The 24,981-nt window shown below is 48.4% G+C and overlaps 1 protein-coding gene across 1 annotated transcript in view; it reads right to left on the bottom strand.

Moving 5' to 3' along the window:
- Positions 1 to 24,981, bottom strand: part of RBM41 (RNA binding motif protein 41) — a 263,207-nt gene that overhangs the window by 22,191 nt on the left and 216,035 nt on the right. Inside the window, exon 6 of the mRNA XM_069613048.1 lies at positions 8,709 to 8,856. Within this exon, the coding sequence (XP_069469149.1) occupies positions 8,709 to 8,856 (148 nt within the window). The remainder of the gene's footprint in view (positions 1 to 8,708; positions 8,857 to 24,981) is intronic.

Raw genomic sequence — 24,981 nt, 5'->3', positions numbered from 1 at the left:
TTGGGGTAGGTGGTGCGGGAGGCTGGAGGGTCTGGGCAAGTCAAGGGAAATGTTGGAATACTAAAGCGGGGGTAACAGGAGGGGAAGGAGGTGGCGGGTGAAGTTAAAAATGTTTTGAAAATAGACAGCAGCAGGTTGGTGGGTGGACTAGGTGGTGGCAACACCCTGAGTAAATTGTGTAAACTAATGGTTCATAATTGTTCTTTGTTAGAATTGCATGCTGGCGAGGACATTGATCTAATGTTTTGAATGTCCGGGGCCTAAACAATCCTATTAAGGCCAGACATGCCCCTAGGATAGTAATATTGCAGGAAACACACGCACTGGGCCTGGTGAACACTGGTTTTGCACGTAACTGGGGGGACACTGAGATATTACACAAACTACTTGTCTCAAACCATAGGTGTACTAATAATGATACATCGTACAAATTGTAGAATACCTTTTCAGGAAGTGGAGGTGAGGTTGGATCCTGGCAAGTCAAGGGAAGTTCTGAAGTACAGGCCTCTGGTTGCGCGACTACTTTCGGCGGAACCATGGCCTTTTCGGCCGTGGACGCCCTCTTCCGAAGCGTCTCGATGGGATGGTGGATATTGGGGTCAGCGCCCTTTGATTTAGTAGGCACAGTCGCAAGGCGCACCTGCAGTTGCAGGCAGGGCCGAAGCTTTCAGTGTGGCCGTTGACGCTATGGACAGCTTCGACTGTTTAGTCGAAGATGTCCCTGGGGTTGTGTCTTTAGTGTGGGGAACATGTGCGTCTATGTCGCCAGGGTGTACATTCCCCATAGCAGGACCTAGGTCTTGCCTAGCGGGGCCGGGGACAGACGACGCAGAGCGAGAGTGCTCCGCCGAGAGGTCAATCGCCTCCTAATCGGAGGCTAGTTCGTCACTCAACCCCTCGTCACAATCGGCGGTTGTGGCAGCGGAAGAACCAGACTCGGCCTGTGACATTCCGTAGGCCGCCCACCGCTTAGCACGGCGCTCCTTCAAAGTTTTCAGGTGCAGGAGCTTTCAAGCCGCACAAACCGATTCGTCGTGATTGAGGGGTAAACACTAGTTACACTTACAGTGTTTATCCTTCCAAGGGAATTTGGCCCTGCAAACAGGACAAAACCTAAATGGAGTCCTCTCCATAGCCGAGGAAATAAACTGTGATGAATAGACCCAGGTAACAATAAGAGGAAAGGGAAAGGCATTCTCAGAAAGGGAAATGTCCACCCCGACCTCACTCTCCCTAATGTGTAGGCCGGCCAGAAGGCCCGTCTACGTGATCGGCAGCGCCGACCGGACCCCATCCGCCGAAGATTCATGGACCGTCTTTGGTGGAGAACTGGAACAGCCGTCGATGGGAGGGACGGTAGGGTAATATCGATAACTTTAATATATATTACGACCAAAGGTAGAAGAGAACAAAAGCAATTTCTATGGACGAGCTCTGCATAAGGTGACCAGTATGCTGGGTGGAAAAAAACAATCTGAGGGACCTCGACGCGTGAGGGATTTTGGGTACACTACACATCACGTTAGGAGATAGTGTTACAGGAAAGCCCATGTCGACGTCCCCTTTTGATTCTCGAAAGACAAGATGCAATACTCTGAGGTGACCACATGATGTCGGACTATATGCGCAGCATGTGATTCTAAGCAGATTAACAAGCATCAGAACTGCTGTTTCCAAATTCACACTCTATTCTGCACCTTTCTTATCATTGACTCATGCAGTGATTTCACCAAAACTGTACAGACTAGACTATGCTAACAGCCTCTATCTTGGACTCCCAAACTTTCTGATGAGGAACTACACAGGATTCCACAATGCAGATGCCAGGCTACACCTCAGAATGAAGAGATCTGAACATATCATGCCAGCAGTACATATTCTCAACTGGCTGCCTGTCAAGAAAGGATTCATTTCAAAACCTTGTGCGTCGCACATCCATTATGGAAGGGGTCCACTCTCCTTTAGAAGGAAGTTTCAACACTAAAATCATTCTTGAACGCTAAGGTCCATCAAAGCTGCACTAGCCCGTCTTCTGAACTTCAATAAACAACAAATGGGATCCTCATTCTCCTTTATGGCCAGGAAACTATGGAACACCCTACATAAACATCTGCGCCTGGAAGTGAAACACTTGACATTCAGGTAACTGCCCAAGACTTGGCTATTCAACCAATCAACCTGAGATTTTCTTTTTTTGTAAACAATCTTTGTTTTCTTGAACATGAATCATATGCAACTACCAACTTTACAGTTCCCAGTCTTTTCACTGTTACAATCGCAAATATTACACACAAGAGTGTTCCAGACAATAATTGAAACCCATCAGAAAAAAAACAACTAACAATAACGCCTACTTGTGCCAACTTGACCGTTCCCCTCCCATATCCATGCTCTGAATAATATGTCCCGGCACACCGGTCAAGTCCACGGGTGCTCTATCGATTCCACACATCTTATATTATTAGATGCATACAGAGACATGTCATCCAAAGGGGCAAACAGTGCCTGCGTCAAGGTGTTCCATGCGCTCCCATCTGCACTCACCTCTCTCATACCAATATATAGCACCCTGTGTCAGACAGCAATTTCTGCAATCGTCCATCTATACAAATCCCTCCACCATGCATTAACACTGGGTCCAGCCCTTAATTTCGAAGCCATCGCAGCCCTGCACTTAGCAAGCACACAAATCAGATCTTTCATCCTGGAAACGTGGATGGTGTGTTTCGTCCCTCTTGGAAACAGTATCAGGAGGCAGGCCTCTGGGGGGCCAATTCTGCATCTCAATACTTTTTAGGCAGAATCACATGCAGTACCCTTTGTGAACACTACATATAATTAAGACTACATGTGTAATTACAATTTCACCTTTGGTAAAAGCCTGTACTACACAGTTATGTGGTAGCAGTGGCTGAGCAGCCAGACTTATCTCAAGAGGGAAGTGAGCAGTACAAGATGTTACACAAAGGACTTGCAATTACAGTGGTTAAAACACTTACTCAAGGTTTCTTGGTAAAAAAAGGATATACATTTATTTACACATTTGGTTAGAAAACATTCCACTAGCAAGAGCAGCTCAATATCACACTATAATACACTACAATACTAAACCAATAAGTTTCTGAACAAGTTAAGCTACCCTGAAGTGGGAGCAAAATGGAACTCCAGTTACTTTCAAAAGGGATAGAAAGACAAAGGTTATAAGAATCAACACACAGTTACTTTCATAGTCAGGGCAAATAAATAGAGTGCACTACAACAGGCAATTCAATTCAATAGGCCTGGGCCAAAGTCAATGGTTCAGTGTCTTGGATAGGATAGCACAGTTCTGATAGTAAACGGTTACGTCTTTGCCACTGTTCATAGAAGTAGTTTGCCAGACAAAAAGTTATGTTGGTTTAGGGAAGGACAAGCCTTCAAAGCTGGGAAAGTTTCACAAACTTTCACCACGGTAGAAAGGATTTCCTGACTGCACTTGCACAGTACCTTTTAAGTGAAAAAAAGCTGTAGCTGAGGCAGTTGTTCCTGGCAGTTCCTGCAGATCTCGAAGTTCGAGAACTTCAGTCGTGGGGACAAGAAGGAGGACATTGGGCGGTTCCTGCTCTGCAAGAGGCCATAAGCTTGTCAAAACGTTGGTTTAAGGTGCGAGTGCCTTAAAGTCCACAAACTGGTTTCCTTCTCACTGGCTATCCGGATTTCAACAGCACTCTGAAGAAAATTCAACCAGTATGGAGACGGTGTCCAGGTGGCTTGTGAGTTGGTTGTTACCACCAAACTCAAGGGAAGACGTTAACCTTGAAGGGCTTCTCTGTCGATGGAGTTTCAGGCAATTCGGACCTGCAGCAGGGGTTCACCAGTGGACCAGGAGTTGCAGCAGTCGTCTTCCTTCAGCACGTCTTCGGTTCTTTCTTTCCAGTGGTCGACTCTGCTTTCCAAGTCCCAGAGACCTGCTTTTAAACAGGTTTCCCCCCATTCATTCCAGCCTGGCTGTCACTCACCCAGCAGGGTGGCTGTCCTTGCCGGACAGTCAGCCAGCTAATCGCGCCAGAGTGCATTCAGGTCTCCTAGGAGACTAAGCACAGGGAGTGTCGAGCACCTCCCTCACATCCTGTCCACCCCAGACACTCAAGCGCCAGAGGAGGGCTTCAGCACTGAAGCCTGCCAAAGGGCATTGAACAAAGGGACGAAGCCTGGTTTGGCGCGCAGAGTTAAACAGAAGAAGGACCTTTCCTAAAAGAAACAGCAAAAAACTTGACTAGAGTCTGCTTTTACAGATAGGTCTTGGGCGCCATATTGAAAAACATGGCTGACCCGATTTTTAGCTACCGTTGTTCGCGGTCGGGAAAAATCATGGTAGTTCGTTCTAAAACCACTGCCACCAGCCATTTCAAGAGGAAACGGTAACATTTGACTGTTGCATGAGTGTTTAGACACAGGGGATGCTAGGCAACCCCTCCAGCACTCTATAGGAAGATAGTGTGTGCTGGGTCTATGAATTTAAAAAGACTAGCAAAGTCAATTTAACTTCACATGCTCTGGGAGACAGTAGTCAGTCCCAGAGAAGGTGTTTAAACCTTGGGGAGTCTGAAAGACACCCCTGTGCCACTGCACTGAAGGTGATATGTGACACACACGAAAAAGAAGATGCCTATGGAGTTGTTTAAAACTCCATAACCAAAGGAACAAACACAGAAAACACATTGAAAATGAAAAGTTCAAAGCCCCAAAATTTTGCTAAAGAGCTGGAGGGCTCTAAGGTAGAGGGGATTTAGCACTTGGGTGAGAATTCTCCCTAACACTACTGCCCTTTGCGACCAAGCTTGTAAAAGCCTCCAAGAACTCGCGGATCACCAGGCAAGTCCAGAACATATAAATCAAGTCTGCTCCATCCCTTGCACACCTCAGGTAATACCTCTGTCCCGCTCCCTAGAACTGAGATATTCTGTATGGGGTCATGTATGTCCTATGCATAACGTTCAGTTGTAATAGCTTAAACCAGGCAGTCCGAGAGACTTTCTTTTTATAAGGCAAGGCGCATGCTCATTCTGCATCTGTGAAGGCCCTCTCCCAGATCAGCCTCCCACTGCATGCTGTGAAGAATCCTACTGATCCCGCACTAAAAACCTGCCTAAAGTCTCCTCGCAGGTGGCCAGGAAAAGGCAGACGGTACCTGATCCTAACCTTGGGGGTGGTGTACTGCAGGAGGATCACCTGGGAGGAGACAGGGCCCTTGGTGGTGAGGATAGCCCGTGGGATAAGACGCTGTATTTGTCCTTTGAAAGGAAGTACCTTTCCTGGTTTCCAAAACAGTTAATGGCATATTGTCATTATGCTGACCCTTACTCACATATAAGATCTGTGACCCGGAGTACAAGCTCTATTAAATATGAGCAAGCCTTGTCAAAAGAAAGATCTTTTAAGAATAATACCCTCCTTACTCCCTAAGGTATAATATACAAGGATCTAGAGAAAATGCCTTAAATCAAATGTCTTCCTTTGTAATAACTAATTCTGACACTCCATCTTTTAAAAAAAAAAAAAAAAAAAAAATATTGGCAGTTGTTGCAAGTCACAATTATACATGCCAAGAAGGCAATAGAGATGTCGAGTCTTAACACAAGCAGCAGCATGCCCGATTGCACTGTATTGTTTCCCAATAAACGCGAAAAGGAACATTCTCCCCTCCCCCAACTAATCCCTACCCCCCCAATGTGAACTCCCCCTCCGACCGCCTGGCTAGCTGAGTGCAACAGAGTCTTAAATCTGCACATTACGCACCTTTGCCGTGTGTCATCTCTACTGGCACTGGGGGAATGTTAATAATGAATGAAGTAGGGGTCCAACCCACGAACAACATATTTTCCAGCTGGCTTCCTCACCCTTTGACAGCCCTCTCCCTCTTACACCTCTCTTCCGGTGAGCCCGATCCCACAAGTAAAGTTTGATCAGCACCGTACTTGTCAAGGAAGGCAGCTCATTCCAGCACAGGGGCTGGCTTCTGATCGTATAGTTGCTGTGAGAAACCTGAAGGTATCTCACCTGCTAGTCCTCGGAGATCTGTCATCCAGGTGGCCCGGACACAGCCATCGCTTTTGGATCCAGTTTCTCGGGGTGGACCAGTGCGGGATGATCACCTGGGTGAGGGGTTCTGGAGGAGTGGAATTGGGAAGCAGGATGGCGAGACTCAGTATCCCCTTCCCTGCAACACCTTTACCCCATCCTACCCGGTAGGATACTTAGGAACTCAACCCCCCGCCCCCCTTTCCCAACACAAACACTTTCTCACAGACAGCTCACTGTGAGAGAACACAGACCAACACCCGAGCCGTATACCGGTCATGTCCCAACACAATAATTGTCAGGCAATCCCTGACAATTCCACACCATTACATACTCACACACATTATACAACACGATCCGAAGCAGGCGTGAGGACTGCACAGAGCCAGAGGCTGCAGAGCCACCGCAGCAGAGCTGAAGGGTGCGGAAGACGCAAGCAACCTGAACCCGGACCCCAGGACAGACTGGAGCACACAGGCTGGCCATTGGGGATAAGAGAGGGTTTTCGAAAGTACATGAAAGTAACAGAGGAACAAATCATACAAGTTGGGGGAGCAAAATATCCACTTGCATAAAGAGAAACTCAGAGCCATTAAGGGGAGGAATTCCGAGTTAGGGGCTATCATCAAGCTTTTCAAAAGAGAAGCAAGAAAAAGTTCCATATCATCTTTTTCGTGGCAGTACCTGGCAGAAGAGTGAACCAGGTCTGCCAGATCACCAAAGTGAAGAGATACAGGTCTGGGACCCACACCCACAAGAGATGAGTAATACAAGTCATCCTTTTCATGGCAGTATCTGTCAGGAGAGTGAACCAAGCCTGCCAAATCAAAGCAATATAGAATACCGGCCTAGGAACCAGACCAACAAGACAAGAGAAGGAGAAACCATCTTCCTCATGGCAGTACTTGGCAGAAGAGTGAATCAAGTCTGCCCAAGTCTAGAGACGGAGAAGCCTGGGTTTGGGACCCTCAAACTGAAAGACTGAAAGTGTTGACTTGTGAAACCAAAGTGAAAGAGAGGCCAGGGGACAGGAGTCATTCCCCTTGGTTATATCGAACTCTGGAGTCAACATACCAGGAGAATGGAGTCATTCTCCTGGTAACCAAGGCCAAGGGAAGGGAGTCATTCCCCCAGTTGTGTTAAACTGTAATATCAAGATACCAGGAGAAGGTAGTAACCAAAGCTGATAAGACTTTCTAATACAAAGTGTTAAAGCTAAGCAGTGTGCGTGCCAAAGAGAAGGGCTGGAACTTAAGTCTTTTCTGTTGAAGGATAATTCTGACCAGGGGAAGGGAGTCATTCCATCTGATTAAGAACTTGCAACCAGAACTGTGCCACCCAGACCAGGAGAAGGGAGTCATTCTCCTGGACCAAGAACATTGAGGCAACCTTCTAGTTTTATGTTATATGTTTAAGGGACAGAATTAGACATTTTGACACAGAACGGTGGGATGTTTAGTTTACAAGGATATTCTGACAGATCCCTTTAGCATTTTAATTGAGGCAGGGACCCCCTCATAGAAGTAGAGAAAGTTAGGTGTTTTCTTTATTTTCTTGGTGAATAAAAGTCTATAGCAACCACCATGCCCCCTATGGGTCAGTCTCCTCCTCCTGAACCCTTACATTTGGTACAGACACAGTAACTGAAGGCTTGAGAAAGTAGTAATGCAAAAGTACTGGAACATGGAATACAGAAAGATGGCAATTGTACGGTTGTCGAGTGAGCGGGAGGCTTCTAGAAAGATCCAGGTCAAGTAATCGGGTTGGCGGAGCAATCTCTATCCATGAAAAACGTAATAAACATTCTGGACAACGTGGGATACGGGAGGCAGGCTGCGTCATATAGGCACTGGATCATTGTTCGTAGGATCTTCTTTTGAGTTTGATTCAGTCACTGAGTCATACCCCATTAAAGCTGGAGGTCTTGTGGGTGGGTCAGGTTGTAGAGGGATTGAACTGTTGCACCATGTAGCTTTATCCATTGGCTCGCGAGACAAAAAACATGTTCCTGTCTTTGCTACAACCGTAAACTGACTCACAGAAGCTCAGTTTCTCCGACAGTTGTACATTTCAATATTAATATTGTGGAGGGGTGCAAGTATTGTAGTTGAACAAAAGAGGTGCAGGGAGCACACTTCCTAAAGATCTGTGACCAGCCGAAGCCCACCGGATTGGCATTTTGCTCAGTTAAGTGTTTTAGCATTAATCTTGAATGTTTTATTAATCCAAAGTGAGGCATGTTTTGAATTTGAGATTTGCTTAAGCATTTTAAGGGATAAGGAGAAAGAAGAGCTGTGGCTGTGTCATCTATAATGATGTTTCCATAGGTTATCTTCTTAGTTAAGGGAATTATGAGCCTTGTAAGGTTGTATATTTTGATAAGGAATTTGTCAACAAGCAACCATGGGTGATTAATATTAAAGGATGAGAAAAATAGCATGAGGCAGCAGAAATCATCCTTTAACCAGGACACAAATTCCTGCTGTAGCGTTAGACAGTGTTATCATTTGATGGGTCAAAGATGTTTAAATCATGTTCCTAGCAATAAAAACATAGTGCATAGTATATGACATACACATCCCTAGCACTGAAGCTTTTGCAGATGAAAAGGGACAATCTTTAACATTGTTCTTTTGTTCGATACTTACTAGGAAATGTTATGAACGCTTGTCCTCTCATACGACCAGTCAGCACTCTGAACTGAATTGCAGGTTCATTTTTCTTCTGGAAACGAGCAAACAGGGAGAAAAGTTCTTTAGGCGTCACCCGAGGGCTTAGGTTCTTTAAATAAAGCACCTAAAAGAAGAGGGGTCTGTTTAGTCCAGAATTATAAGATACACAAAAACAATGACTATATGTTCCTTTTAGTGAATAGGAAGCAATTCTTTTAATACAAAAAGGGTACAGTCAGGCTAAAAACATCAACATCTCTGGGAGAAGCATCCCCAGAATGTATGAATTGTTTAAGGCCTTCCTTCAAGGCAGAAACATACATAGCCACTCATACGAAGAGGATCGCACATATCACTAAATTGGTGATTAGCAGCCGATGAGGCATAGAGCAAGGGATCTGGCTACTCTGTCTGCTGTGTGGATCACCCCCACACCCCCAAGGATTTAATGAACTGCCATCTATGATGAAGTCCCCTCTCTAGTTCTTACCTGTAACTGTTGTTCTCCAGCAAGGATTCACATGCTCATGTATATTCCCTGTCGTCAGGCTGGGAATCCTCGGTTACAGAAAAAATCAGTTTCAGTTTAATTTCTGAACTGCATTTCTCCCAACAACCAATCACTGAGCTCTGGGTCATACTGCCCCTAGCCAATGACTGCCCTTTACCTAAGCCCGTCCTCTGGCAGCCATTTTCAGATTTAGTAGCACGTAAAGTGGCAGTAGGACCAAGAGAAGAGCCGCAGAGGGGCAGGCGGGAGGGTTAGCATGTGAATCCATGCCAGACCCATGATCAAGAACAGTTACAGGTAAGAAACTTGTTCCTTCTCCACGATGGGGTCTGGCATGGATTCACATGCTCATGAATAAAGAATACATAGCAGTACACACATGCACAACCACGGGAGGTGGCAAGGCTCAACATAATCATCTCTTACCTCCTCACCAGGCTCACCTTCAAGAGAACATGTTGCACAGCACTGCTTGGCTGACTCTGGACTCCTCCCTGGAATCCCTGTCGACGCAGTAGAATCTCGTGAAGGTATACATCAACCTCCACGTAGCAGCCCTGCAGATGTCCAGCAGGGGCACACCAGACAGGAATGCCGTCATAGTAGCAATCGCTCTGGTAGAATGGGCTCTCGGACGGCCAGGCAACAGTCTGTTTGTCAACCGGTGACAATGGGTGATGCAGCCAGAGAGTCACCTGGAAATGGAAGCCTTGGACAGGGCCTTCCCACGATTCACAGGACCAAAGTTCACAAAGAGCTGAGACGTTTTCCGGAAACTCTTCGTGCGGGCCACATAAAACTTCAGCGCTCTAGCCACATCCAGCGAGTGTAAAGTCCTTTCAGCTGGCAACAAAGGCGTCGAGAAAAACACAGGTAACACCAAGGGCTCGTTTACATGAAAGTCCGACGGCACCTTGGGCATGAAGGAGGGCTGCCTCCGCAGCACCACCCTCGTCTCGTGGAAAGTTAAGTAAAGTGGCTTACAGGACTAGGCCTGGATCTCACCCACCCGTCGTGCAGAGGTGATGGCCACGAGGAAAGCTGTCTTCCACAACAAAAGCTTCTGCGGAACTGTCTGCATAGGATTGAATGGAGGGCCCATGAGCCTAGTCAGCACCACATTGGGTTCCCATGCTGGAGCCGGAGCCTTCACCGGCGGGAACGAACGGAACAGTCCCTTGATGAATTCCTTAACCAGACGGTGTGACCATAAGGATGAGCGTCCCGGAGATCTGGTGTAGCGGGACATAGCCGCCAGATGAACCTTGATGAAGGCATGAGCCAGCCCCGCTTTGGCCAACAAAAGCAAATATGGGAGCACATGCGGAGCTGTGACTCTCAGAGGATCGATATTTTGTGCCCGGCACCAAATTGCAAACCTCTTCCATTTGAGTCCGTAACATTTTAAGGTAGACAATCCCCTGGCCTTGGCAAGCACCTCCTTGCAGTCCGCTGGGAAATGGTACCCCCCCCAAACTCTAACACTGCAGGAGCCAGGGCTTCAGGTTCAGCGATCCCCGGTTATGGTGCAGTATTGCACCACCTTACATGGCAAGAAGATCTGCGGCCACTGGAAGCTTGACTGGAGGGACGCTGACATGCTGAGAAGGTCCGAGTACCAGATCTGCCTCTGCCATGCTTGCGCGACAAGGATCATCCTGCACCGGGACCGTCTGAGTTGATTGATGACTCGAAGAAGCAATGGCAATTGAGGGAACGCAAACAGAAACAGGCCGTCCCAGGGGAATGAGAATGCGTCCCCCATGCTCCCTGGCTGGGGAAACCTGCTGGCGAACCTCTGGCACTTGGTGTTCGTCTCCGTCACAAATAGATCGATTTGGGGAACGCCCCATCTGCAGAACAGGTGGTCCACTTGGTCCTGCCGAAGCTCCGACTCGTGGCAAGAGCAGAGCTCTCTGCTGAGGGAGTCGGCAATGGTGTTCTTTACTCCTGCCAGATGAAACGGAATGAGGAACATCCCTTGGGAGACGGCCTAGTGCCATAGGTCCTGCGCCTCTTTGGAGAGCGCTGGGGATCTGGTGCCCCCCTGCTTCCGCATGTAAAAAATTGTGGTGGTATTGTCTGTGAAGACCCACACCACCTTGCCCTTGAGGGATGGAAGGAACGACTTGAGGGCCCAAAACACTGCGCGCAGCTCCAGAACGTTGATGTGCAATGTCTTCTCCTCCGGTAGCCACAAGATCCTGGCATGAAGACTTCCAGTGTCAGCTCCCCATCCTTCCAGGGAGGCGTCCGTTGTGACCGTCTCATGGTGCGCTGGGGTCTGGAAATCTGCACGTCCGGACAGATGCGAGCACACGCCCCACCACCTTATCGCACGATGGAAGCTCTTGTTGAGTGTAATCCTGTCTTGGGAACTTCCTGACTCTTGGATCTAACGGGCGTCGAGGAACTCCTGCAGTGAGCGCATCAGCATCCTGCAGAGTCGAATGATATAAATGCACGACAACATCATGCTGAGCAGAGACTTGATGGCCCTCACTGTGGCGATCTTCAGTGCTAACAGCCGTTGCACCTTGCCCAGGTTGGCCGCTATCCTCTCCTCCGACGGGGACGCCAGGCATGACACCGTGTTGAGACAGAATCCCATGAATAGCGCGTCCTGCGATGGCGTCAAGCAGGACTTCGCATAATTCACTGAGAACCCCAGATCCGTCAGAAGGCGAACAGTCCTCGCCGTGTGGTCGACGACGACTTCTTTTGAGCTGGCCTGGATGAGCCAGTCGTCCAAGTAAGGGTAGACGTGAATCCCTTGCAGTCGCAGATGGGCCGCCACCGGAGACAGGCACTTGGTGAAGACTCTGGGCGCTGATTTCAGCCTGAAGGGAAGGGCCTTGAATTGGTAATGCTTCTCCTGAACGACTAAGCGCAGAAACTTGCGGGGACCATTGTGAATGGGGATGTGGAAGTACGCATCCTTCAGGTCCAGCGACGACAGAAAGTCTCCCTCTTCTAGCTGTCCGAGCACCTGTTGAAAAGTGACCCTTCAGAACTTCTGGGACTTTATGAATTTGTTCAGTCGCCGCAGGTCGAGAATGGGTCTCCTGCCCCCGGTCTTCTTTTGTACGAGGAAGTACCTGGAGTATACTCCGCAGCCAGCTCTATCTCCTCCTTCTTTAGTATGGCCCGAACTTCCAGCAGCAGCTGAGGGATGTGGTTTTCCTGCCGGGGCACCGATGGTAATTGAGGACACTTTCGATGGAACTCTAGGGTGTGCCCCTGGGCGAGAGTGTCCAGCACCCAGCGGTCGGTGGAGATGGACTTCCACGCGCTGACCAAGTTCTCCAGCCTGGGTGCATGGGTGTGGGCCCGACGTTCTGGCCAGTTCATTCCTGCTTGGAGGGCGATGGGCCCTCTTGCGGTCCCTGACGACGAAGGCGTACTCCTCCGAAGGCCTTCGCGTGCCCTCTGTTGGTTCCTGGGCCGAGGAACGGGAGGGTTGGTGGTAAGAAGAGGCACCCCCACGAGGTCCCTCGAAGAGCAGGTAGACTTGCTTCCTGAGGACCGAAAGGACGGTCTCCGCTGCTGTAGTGTGCCCATGGCACGTATTGTCTCTGTGTCCGCCTTGATGGCCTGCAGGGACTCATCCACAGCTTTGCCAAAAAGGTTGTGACTGTCAAAGGCGTGGTGAAAGTTGGTGGCCTTAAGCCAGCCAAGGCGGCAAAGGCAAACGCTGTTGCCCATCTGGTAGAACCACGCGTCTGCGATGTCCATGGCCACTGATGACATGGTCCGATGCCACTTCACCCTCCTGAAGAATCTCCAATGCCTTTGATCTCTCATCATCGGGGAGGAAATCCAGCAGAGGTGCGAGCTTGAACCGCAGCCCCCGGTTGTAGCGCGCTACGATAGCGAGGATGTTGGCGGCCTTGATAGTCGTGACTGCAGAGTAGATAACTCGCCTTCCCATTGCATCCAACTTCTTCCCCTCGTTGTCAGGCAGGGTGGATGCCACCGAAGACGTCGAGCCCGACAGCTACTTCCTGGGCGCTGCAGCAACCACTGAGTCCGGCAATGGTTGGGCTCGCAAGCACTTGGGTGCAGAATCCGGCACCCAAGTGCATGCGAGCCCAACCATTGCGAGCCCAGGCTCAGGAATAGCACGTTAGGGCGTAGGAGCAGAGCAAAGGCTTTCGTCGCCCTGGGGATCCCCGTCGCCTTCCTCAACGGTATCTTCATCGTCGCCGCCTTCATCGTCGCCCTCGTCGTAGGGCGCGACTCCAACATTTCTCTCGTCAACATCGCCCCCCTGAATGGTCTGAAGGTAGGCAAGCTCCTCCTTAGCCAAGGAGATATACGCGCCCCGGAGGACTTCAACATCAACCCCCTCCCCTTATTCGCATCATCTCGGGGAGATGATCGGCATCCTCTTCTCGGGGGGTCTTCTCAATGGGCTGGAACGCAGCCTCCTTCCTGGGAGGGAGTGACACTCTTGCCTTCGGTCGGGCGCCCTGCGGGTCTGCCCCGCAGCCTTCGAAAAGGACGCCACCACCACCTTGATGGAAAGCGCGGCCTTCACCTGGTGCACTTGGGCCTTCATTGTCAGGCCAGGCCCCTTGTCCTGCTTGGCCTTATCCTTAGGGGTCGGGTCAAAGCCTCTGTCCCCTTTGGCCTTCTCCGTCGAGGTTAGGCCAGATGTCGTACCCTGCTTGGACTTTCCTCTGGCCGTCTCCGTGGCCACCTTTAGCTTGCCCGGATGATCAGACTTCCTCCTGGATGAAGATCCGGAGCGCTGACTTGAGATCGAAGCAGCTGGGGATGTCAAAAGCGCTGTGGCCGCCGAGGAGCACGCCACAAGGGCGCTCCCGACAGTAGCGGACTCGCAGTGCTTGGCCTTTTGTTGGACCCCCAAGGGAGGGGTGCTGCCCTCAAAGAACTTAGAAGCCCACTCAGCTTTCCAGGATCCAGGAGAGGCATGCCTATGGGAACCACCCGGTGCAGAGGCCTTGGCCTGCAGCCACTCTTCCAACAGTTTACGCCGATCCTTCAACGTGCGCTTCGAGAGTTCACAACAAAACACACAATCTTCCTCCTTGTGCGCTGGGTGCAGGTGATATAGGCACTGGAAATGTTTATTGCCCATATAAACATTCTGCAACCCGCAGACGATGCAAAGCTTGAAAAGAGAGGGGTAATCCTTCTTTTCCTCTGCCATGATCCACGCGGTGTAGGCCTTGAACAATCTTCTGGAAGCCTCCACGAAGAAATTCGACAAGACCTGCCGTTGAGGGGCGCTGAAGAATCAGAAAAACAGGTTCCCGTTAATCGTAAGGTTGATCGATGGAGCACACTGGCTCGATTGACTGAAAAATAGAGTAAAACTCTTTCAAAAAGCAAAATTCGCAGTAAAAGCTCGAGAGCTAAGCACGAGGACTCCCAACACTTAAACGTGCAGTAAAAATCTGAAGATGGCTGCCAGAGGAGGTGCTTAGGTAGAGGGCAATCATTGGCCAGGGGCAGTATGACCCAGAGCTCAGTGATTGGTTGTTAGGAGAAATACAGTTCAGAAAAGAAACTGATTTTTTCTGTTACTGAGGATTCCCAGCCTGACGACAGGGAATATTCATGAGCATGTGAATCCATGCCAGACCCCATGCTGGAGAACTATCATTCTCAAACCTTTCAGGGCTCCAATGAGAATAGCCCTTTATTGAAAATCACACTTCAAATCAGTGTAATTTAACAAATGTCTGGCAGCCTTGCTAGTACCCGTTTTAACATCTGGCATAATTATGCATGCCTCCGATCACTTCTCCTAGACAGTCACTGATAAGAAACGCAGGCGAACTTTACAAATGTGTAACATGGAGAGGATACAGTTGCCCATTAATGTGTACCAAGTGCAGATCATTTAAATTTTAAAAAACAAATACATTTGTTAGATAAGATAACTAAAGTGCAGCAGGACAGTGATTCACCCAAGATTGAGGGTTGTGCAAGTAGAGTATCTCCGATTACAATCCCCACATTCTGGTTGGGAAATTGACAACTCAGTAAATCAGAATATCAGGATTAGATTTGGTTAAATCGTTTTCACCAAAATCATATGAGGTACATACAGAAATAACATCACTGAAGGCCTGACCCTGAAAAACCACACAGGAAGGGGAATCATATGATCCTCAATCCTGATGATTTGTAATACTATAAACCTGAGACTGCAGCATTTAACACTGTGATTACATATCTGGGTGTTAGTGCTTATCATAAAACTACCAAATGCATAAGGCCTACTGACTTAACAGATTAGTTGGCATGAGTGTTGCAAAGCAGGCCACAAGGATTGTAAGCAGCAACAAATGAGTAGCACTTCTACAACAATAAAATCCAAGCCTTCTACTTCCTAAGCCCACTTGAGCCACAAGAGCATCATACATCTTTTCAACAGTTCCTTATGACAAATGTTGTGCCTTAGATTGGCTTGCCTTGGTTTGTCAATGTCAATTCTTTTTGGACAAATACATAAGCCTTGATTTGAACCTTGATGTTTTGTTGATTCCAACGATGGCAACTTTGCTTCTAGAAGTCAAATGACCCCTTTCCTCTACAATGTTCAGTTAATTTCTAAGCATCCCCATATTTGGCAAAAAAGGAAGCTAAATTGATGTGTCCAGGATTGCTCAACATTTGTCAAGTGAAGAAGACTTGATTAGAATCCATATATTCTGTTTCCAAAGTATTTCCAAAGTATTCAGGTTAGCCAGCAAACCAATAATATTGCACATTTTATGGGTGTTCAATTCATTTCTAGGAACTCCCACATTTAGTAGATGGGCACATCACCATATGTGTATCCCTCTGTTTGCCTAGGATGAGGCAGTTTTGAACAAGTTAGAAAGTAAGGGTAAGTAAAGACTGCCTGGTCCCATAGGAGTCAACCCTCTAGACCTCATTTTGTCCATCCTTTCCTTTCCAATCCTCTACTTCCTATACCTCATTTAGCCTCTACTCTCATCTACGTCTGTGGTCGCCTTTGGATGCAGACCCAGGGGGTGGACCAGTGTGGGAGGATCACCTGAGTGAGGGGTCTTCGGAGAGTGGGGCGAGGCAGCCAATGGTGAGACGCGGTATTCCCCCCTTTTTTGTACACCTAACCCATGCTATTTTTTTAGGATTCTCTGATGTTCCAACTCCCCCCTCCCCTTTCTACACAAACACTGGGCAGAGGAAGAGGGTGACTGAGAGTAACAAGATTAACTCTTATACATCGCAGTGGACATGTCCCGCTAATCGGGCTAGGCAAAGTCAGGCACTTGACTTTAAGTGCATACTTCTGATACCAATTAGCTCTCCTCACAAGGATAAAAGGCGGAACATAGAGACAAGGTGGAACACGGGTAAGAGCAGAACCTCCAGGGTGAAGGTGAACCTACTGGAGCAGAGCAACAGACCTAGGGACGAGAGCAGCGGGTGGAGAACTCCTGGAGTTTTATGAGACGCAAAGAAAGGCAGACCTGTGAATGAACTTTGAAGTAAGGATAGCTATGAAACAAGCGATACTGAGTAACAGAGTGGTCCGGCGAAAGGAAGAAGCCCACTCGAAAGTCTCTGTGAAAGGTGAATTGTTTGTAGCAATAAAGTGAATGAACTGTAAAAGCAAAGTGTTTACAATTAACCCAGAGAAAAGGGGAGAGTAAAAAGCAACGTGGAACTTTGAGCCAAAGTGGTCCTGCGCAGGTCTGTAGAGAAAGCCACGCACAATCGAAAGTCTTTGACATCTCGAAAGGGTCTGAGCCCGACTGAGGGAGACCCAAAGTTTAATAAGTTAGGGAAAGGGAAGGCCTAAAGGATATGAAATAGGTTTGGGCAAGGGAGCCCCCTGCAAGTATTGTTGAACTTTTGTTTTGAGGTCTAAGCCAGACTGAGGGGGACCAATGTGAACTTTTGGTTGAACATTGTTTGGAAGACTGGAAGGAGAGACTTTAATGTGGAAAGCCTGGCGGGCCGCGATCCGTGTTTTTGACCGGCTTTTGTGTTAAGGACCCGAGCCAGAGTGTGTTATCCTGCCTACGGGGACCGCCTTACTCTGTGCTGTCTAACGTGGGGAGGAGAGCTGACTCAGCCACATTTATTCTTTATATTTGAACACTGATTTTCCTTTGCATACATATCTCCTTTAACACACTTGTTGTACAAGAGATATGGCAGGCATTAGGTTTTTGTTACTATAGGCCATTTTGATTGACAGACTCAACTAGGACCGTTTTATTTATTATTTGATGGTTGAGTCTACTCCCATCCTAGTTATAGGGCAAAGTAGGAGTTTTTCCAAACCCAGAAACTATTATAAAACTTTTACAAATTGTACCTTTTGTGTCAGTGCCATACATGTGATACTATGCCTCTCCTACAGTGGGAGTAGTTGGAATGCCAGATTTTGCTATGTCTGCGTAGAACGGGGCTGTATGGAGGGTGGGGATGCGCCAATCCAAGGGTAGATGAGGATTGGGTAGGGTGCATCTTCTATGCTGTAGGGGTGTGTACATCTAGCAAGGGAGTGGCTACAGAGTGGTGCTATGCCTGTTGGGTTTATCATGATGAATTGGTAGTGGGATGCTGTTTGTAGGGCAGAGGTTGAAGTGTGGGACTGAGTGACTATGGGTGGTTGAATGAAGAGTGTGAAGATGTGCAAGTGGGACTAGTGAATGTTTGGACTGAGGGTGGCGCTATTACTTTGCGGTTATGGTTGGTTGGTGTAGTGTCAATTTGTCTGTGGGGCTATTTGGGTAAATGGAGCAGGGAGGAGTTCATTGGAGACAGTTGGTGAGGGTGGGGGATATATAACAAAAGGATGGGTGTCCCCTTCATTGCGGACAAGGGGGAAGCTACTGAAACTTAAGCACAAGGGGGGTTCTGTCACACAGAACTCTGCAATTGATGATATTTCCTAGACACTGTTGACTTCTAATGGTTGGTTGGGAGGCAGACTGGGTCAAAATAACAAAGAGGCAAACAAATGTACAATTTATAAATCTTTATTCACATAATGACCATATAAAACTATCAATATAAATGTACTAGCTGTAATTCATGTAAAACATCAAATATTGATTAAAAAGCACAAGGCCTCATGGAAACTAATTCTTGAAATCTAACTGTGCAAACTTGTTGTACAATATATGCCAATGTAAAATTAAAGAGGGACTCCCTCCGCGTGACCCAAGCGTCAAGGGGAATGAGGCTGTAGCTCTCCAAGGCATCTAATAAGGTTTCCCAGAAATATAGAAGTCAACCAAATCTGAAATACATGGAATCAATTAAAATGCATTGATCATAAAGTGCATTAAATTGAATCAAAGTGCATTAAGTCTACGGTGCATTGAGTCAACTACAAGTTGTAGTGACAAAATAAAAATGACAAAAAGGTCACCCAATAATCCTTAGATTAGTAGTTTCGACGGCCAGATGACTCTAGTTTAAGAGGACTGAGTCTCGTCTTCCTCAGAACAAAACCTTCAAGGTAATAGACAAAAAACAACAAAATATTGCGAATGGTGATTGGTGCTGCTAAAATGTTGCATCTTATTCTTGTAAAGCTCTCTTCTTCAAGCAGCAGAGGGTGGGGGATCTGCCAGTGAGAAGAGAGCAAAGTTAGACCTATAAGTTCTGACAGGAAGTGTAGGTGTGTGATGCATGAACAGTACATCATCTGACCCGTCTGATTTGTATTTATTGCTAAGGTTGCATAAGACCATTACAGTTGATCCAATCGCTTTTTGTAATATCACATAAAATCATTATCTCTAAACTCCTTCCTGTTATTATTGTTAATTCCTTGCAAAGGGATTATAGCAAATATCCTACCAGCTGTTAAGATGGATTTCTAGAATCTGGCCTGGTGCACATATTTTAGGAGGTCACAGTAGTTATGATGAACAGGAAGCTCAGAGGTTCGCCAAAACCCAATCAAGGTATGTGGATGATCAGTCAATGGTTAGTCTCAGGAGAGTGTGATTTGGGTGAGCACCCCTCAATGAATCCAGTGTTATCCTTTCTTCCAGACCCAAGGCTAAGCCAGGGGCAGAATACACGACCTCAGGGTTGATGACCAAAAGGTGAATGCCATGAAGATAGAGACAACAGTACTTGATCTCAATGTTATCCTATGGAGGACTGGGGGGTAGAGACAGGCACGCTGATCCTTACCTAACCACCAGATGTCTTTGTGATCGTCTGGGGACATGATCTTGCACCATTGGTTCCAGTGAGAGATGACCAGAAGTTGCAGGTTTGTGGATTCTTCAGGTCGCGGTCACAACAGCTGCTCCAGGACAGGTTCCCGTGAAGGTGGGAAGCTGAAATTTGGGGAGTAGGCGACATGGCATAAGCTGGCTACTGCCAAAGTTTCAGACTTCAGTTCAAAAGGGCGAAGTAGCCCACGAGAGAGCTGGTCGGTCCACCGGGCAGTCCAGGGACACGTCTGAAGGCTCTGAAGGGCTGGATCCTTGAGAAAGCATTGTGATTAGTTGGTCCCACTAGTCCAAGGACTGAAGCTCCACTCGGGGTCTTCGGAGGTGGAGCCGAGGAGCAGGACTTCTAGCCTACAAAGCTAGGGAACAAGTTACTTACCTGTAACTGTTGTTCTCCAGCATGGGTCTGGCATGGATTCACATGCTCATGAATATTCCCCGTTGTCAGGCTGGGAATCCCCAGTAAAGAAAAAATCAGTTTCAGTTTTGTTTCTGAACTGTCTTTCTACTAATAACCAATGACTGGTCTATGGGCCATACTGCTCCCAGCCAATGACTGCCCTCTACCTAAGCCCCTCCTCTGGCAGCCATCTTCAGGTTTGGTAGCACGTAAAGTGGCAGTAGGACCAAGAGAAGAGCTGCAGGGGGTTGGAGGGAGGGTTTGCATGTGAATCCATGCCGGACCCATGCTGGAGAACAACAGTTACAGGTAAGTCACTTGTTCCTTCTCCAGCATGGGGTCTGGCATGGATTCACATGCTCATGAATACAAGAATACATAGCAGTGCACACATGCACAACCACGGGAGGTGGCAAGGCTCAACATTAAGCATTTCAACAACACAACATTAAGCATCTCTTACCTCCTCACCAGGCTCACCTTCAAGCGAACAGGTTGCGCAGCACTGCCTGGCCAACTCTGGACTCGACCCTGGAATCCCGGTCGACGCAGTAGAATCTCGTGAAGGTGTGCGTCGACCTGCACATAGCAGCCCTGCAGATGTCCAGCAGGGGCACACCAGACAACGCCGTAATAGCAGCGATCGCTCTGGTTGAATGCGCTCTCGGAAAGCCGGGCAACGGTCGGTTTGCCAACCGGTGACAGTGCATGATGCAGCCCTAGAGCCATTTGGAAATGGAAGCTTTCGAGAGGGCCTTCCCTTCGTTCAGAGGTCCAAAGTTCACAAACAGCTGTGAGGTCTTCCGAAAACTCTTTGTGCGGTCCACGTAGAACTTCAGCGCTCTAGCCACATCCAGCGAGTGCAAGGTCCTCTCAGCCGATGACGAAGGCGACGGGAACAAAACAGGTAACACCAAGGGCTCGTTGAGATGGAAGTTCGATGGCACCTTGGGCATGAAGGAGGGGTGCGTCCTCAGCACTACCCTCGTCTGGTGGAATGTCAGGTACAGTGGTTTACATGAGAGGGCCTGGATCTCTCCCACTCACCGTGCAGAGGTGATGGCCACAAGAAACGCTGTCTTCCACGATAGGAACTTCAGCAGTGCCGAATGCAAGGGCTGGAATGGGGGACACATAAGCCTGGTCAGCACCACGTTGAGCTCCCACGCCGGGGCCGGAGCCTTCAGCGGCAGGAACCAGCGGAACAGTCCTTTCATGAACTCCTTCACCAGGCAGTGAGACCATAGCGACGACCGCCCCAGAGTTCTGGTGTAGCAGGAGATAGCCGCTAGGTGGATCTTGATGGAGGCATGCGCCAGCCCCGCCTTGGTCAGCGACAGCAAGTACAGCAGCACTTGAGGGGCCGTAATCCGTACAGGGTTGATCTTCTGTGCACGCCACCAGACAGAGAACCGCTTGCACTTATGTCCGTAGCACTTAAGAGTCGAGGATGCCCTGGCCTTTGCAAGTACCTTGTTGCAGTCCACTGGGATATTATAGCCTCCGAACTCTAGTGCTGCAGGAGCCAGGCCTGCAGGTTCAGCGATCCCGGGTCATGATGTAGGATGGCGCCTCTTTCCCTGGCGAGACGTTCCGCGTCCGTCGGCAGTTTGACTGGGGGGGGACGCTGACAAGTGCAGATGGTCCGGGGACCATATCTGCCACGGCCACGCCGGTGCGACGAGGATCATCCTGCACCAGGACCATCTGAGTTGACTGATGAGTCGCAGAAGCAACGGCAGGAACACGTACAGGAACAGGCCGTCCCAGGGGAAGGAGAATGCATCAGCCATGCTCCCCAGCTGGGGAAACCTGCTGGTGAACCTCCGGCACTTGGTGTTCGCTGCCGTCGCGAACAGGTAGATCTGGGGACTGCCCCATCATTGGAATAGGAGATCACTTGATCCTGCCGAAGCTCCCACTCGTGGCAAGAGCGCAGCTCCCGACTGAGTGAGTCTGCGACAGTGTTTTTCACTCCTGCCAGATGAAAGGGTACCAGGAACATCCCCTGGGCGACGGCCCAGTGCCACAGATCCTGCACTTCCTTGGATAGGTCTGGGGATCTGGTGCCCCCCTGCTTCCTGATGTAGAACATTGTGGTGGTGTTTGTTAGGCAGAATCCTGTGCAGTTCCCTTAGGGAGCACTACAGAAGATTAAGACTACAGGTATGAACAATAAATTCCCTTTGGTATCAGTCTGTACCACAAAGATTTAGTTGGTAGCTGTGGCTAAGCAGTCAGACTTATCTCAAGAGGGAGATGAGCAGTATTCAGGGTTTACACATTAGGACTACAGTACTATGGGACAAGGAAACACTGACCAAAGCTTGTTATCAAAAAGAATATATATATTTATTTTATACACTCTGATGATCACACACAAATCACTATTATCAAAGCAAGTTAAATTAGTGAAGAAAAGTATGCACAACTCCCTATTTAAATTGTAGACAAGCTTGAGCAAGAGTGAAAACTGAGCAAAACGCACAGTGAAAACCAAGCAGAAATGGCACTCTATCAATTTCTCAAAAGAGAGGGAAAGGACAAGTTATACAGGTTTAGACTCTAGAACACACCAGCAACACTTCCCAAGTAGATTGTGAACAGGTTAGGCAAGGAAGTACTTTAGTATATGCAATACTGAGGTGAAAACCAAGCAAAATGGCACTTCACAAGTTTAAAAGGAGGGAAGGAAAAGGTGAACTTGAGCTGCAGTCATTGTAGAACCCCCCAGACACAGGGTGGCGTAAATTCTAATCTGGTAGCAGGCTCCTTGCCAACCAAAAGCCTAGTACAGGCCCCAAACGTGTTAGTGCCTGCCAGAGGCAAAGTTTTCTCGAGAGATCTCCTAGTCTTAGAGAGCATAGGATTTCTCTACCAGCCGGTTTTATTTAGTTTGCTTTGTGGTTTTGCTAGTCCCACAAACCACTGGATTATCACTCTAGGCACTCCCTCTGACTGGGACCAAGCATGCTTTCCATCCTGTTTACTTAGATGAACTCTTTCAGATTTCTCTGATAGAATGGCAAACTCCACCACTATCGGGAAAAGAGCATCTGGTAAGCGCTTACTTTTACTCTTACTTTTACTCTGGTCTTTGGGCCTAGATCCACACTTCCTCAGGCTTGATCACTAGCTGCTCCCCAGTTTTGGCTTTATGTATTTGTGGCCTCTAATGATTGGTTGGCATTTTTGTTTTGGCCAAGGTTGAGAATTCGCTCTAGGAATCCAGGCCCACCTTCACCTTCTTCAATACCTTCCTCCTTGTTTGGTCTTCCCCCGCCTCCATGTGCTTTCCTTCTCCAGTACCTACATTGCCCTTTTCTCCTCTCCTCTTCTCCTTGCTTTTTCTGTGTAATTCATTTCTACCGCCTGGTCTCCAAACTCTGACACACTGTCTCAGAGTTGGTCTCCTTTTATGCCCAGGACCAGCCGATAATTAGGACACCTTCTGTGGCATAAACGCCTGTGTACAACTTTTGTTTAGGCTATATTACTGTGTGAGGGACGTTTGTCTCACGCGCCCCACTGGGGAAACTGCTCATGCCTGAATTGATTACATGTTGGTCCGTGGCTCTGTGGAACAAGGACTAAATTATGGGCTTGGGTCTTTTTGGACATCATGGTGACCACCACATCATCACCTTCAGCATCCTCACCACCTGCTCCACCACCCCCCCACCCCAACCACTGCCACTGCCACCCTGCCTCGCCAGAAGCTCCCGCCAACTCACTAAGGAAAGGCTACTGCCTTTCCTCCAAGGCCCAGCCTTCAGACCCCCTTTCTCCACAGACCCAGAAACACTCGCAACAGCCTACGAAGCTGCCATCAAAGCAGCCATTAACTCCATTGCCCCCCTTAAACCCCGCAAAGCCAAACCCACCACCCATTCCAACTCCTGGTTCACCCCAGACTTCCTCGCACTCCGCACTCAAAAAAAGGATGCCCTCACTCAGTGGCAAATGTCTCATTCTGACAAAGACAAGATGATTTTTAAATCATGCTCCACTAGATATAAAAAAGCAATCACCCTAGCTAAGGCCAAATCCTTTGAATCCAGAATCTCTGAAGCCCAATCCAGCACTAAAGAAATCTTTGCCATTTTCAGGGAGCTAGAGACACCCGCGCCTGTCCCCCAGAACTTCACCAAAGACAAGGCCTGGTGTGATGATATACAAGCAGCCATGAAAAATAAACTGAGTCTGCTCCAAAACAAAATACTAGCCACCAAGCAAGCCCTACCCAACACACACACCCCTGTCCCACCACCAGCCCCGGACACCCCCCAACCCTTTTCATTCAAACCCATTCTAGAAAAAGACATCACCAACATAATGAGGAACATCAAACCCTCCAATTGCAAAGGTGATGTATGCCCAGCCACCATTATCAAAGACTGCGCCGAAGCATTAGCTCCCTTCCTTACAGCCTTTGTAAACGCCTCCTTTGCTACAGGGAAAGTCCCTGCCTCCCTCAAGGAAGCCTGGGTCCGCCCTCTCCTAAAAAAACCCACCCTCGACCCCACCTCCCCCAACAACTATAGACCCATCACCACTGTCCCCTTCCTCCTCAAAATACTGGACAAAGCAGCATACCTGCGGGTTCAACATTTCATTGAAGAGAACAAACTCCTAGGACTCCGACAATCAGGCTTCCGCCCCAGACACGGGACCGAAACCGCCCTACTTGACCTGAAAAACCAAATGGACGATGCCAGAGACATGGGCAAACCAGCACTTCTCCTACTTCTTGACCTATCCGCGGCTTTCGACCTCATGGATCATGACGTCCTATGCCACCACCTCTCCTCTACGGCCAAATTTTCCCCTGAAGCCACAGCATGGATCACTTCCTTCTTACAAGACAGAACCATGCAAGTATTCTCGGACCTAGCATCCGCCTCACCTACTATCATACTCTGTGGTGTGCCCCAAGGCTCCTGCCTCTCACCCACCCTCTACAACATCTTCACACGACCCCTTTTTCTCATCCTTGACGCCATGGGCATTTCATACACCAACTACGCTGATGACACACAGATCCTCCTCACCCTCACTGGCAACTACGGCACTGACTCCATGACCCTCAACAACCTCTACAACACCATCCAAGCCTGGATGGCAGAC

The sequence above is a fragment of the Ambystoma mexicanum genome, chromosome 5p (assembly GCF_040938575.1).
Source record: "Ambystoma mexicanum isolate Mex_15411 chromosome 5p, UKY_AmexF1_1, whole genome shotgun sequence".
Classification (NCBI taxonomy): Eukaryota; Metazoa; Chordata; class Amphibia; order Caudata; family Ambystomatidae; genus Ambystoma; species Ambystoma mexicanum.
Note: the sequence above shows the minus strand (reverse complement) of the source record. Positions and strands in the feature narration are given on the sequence as shown.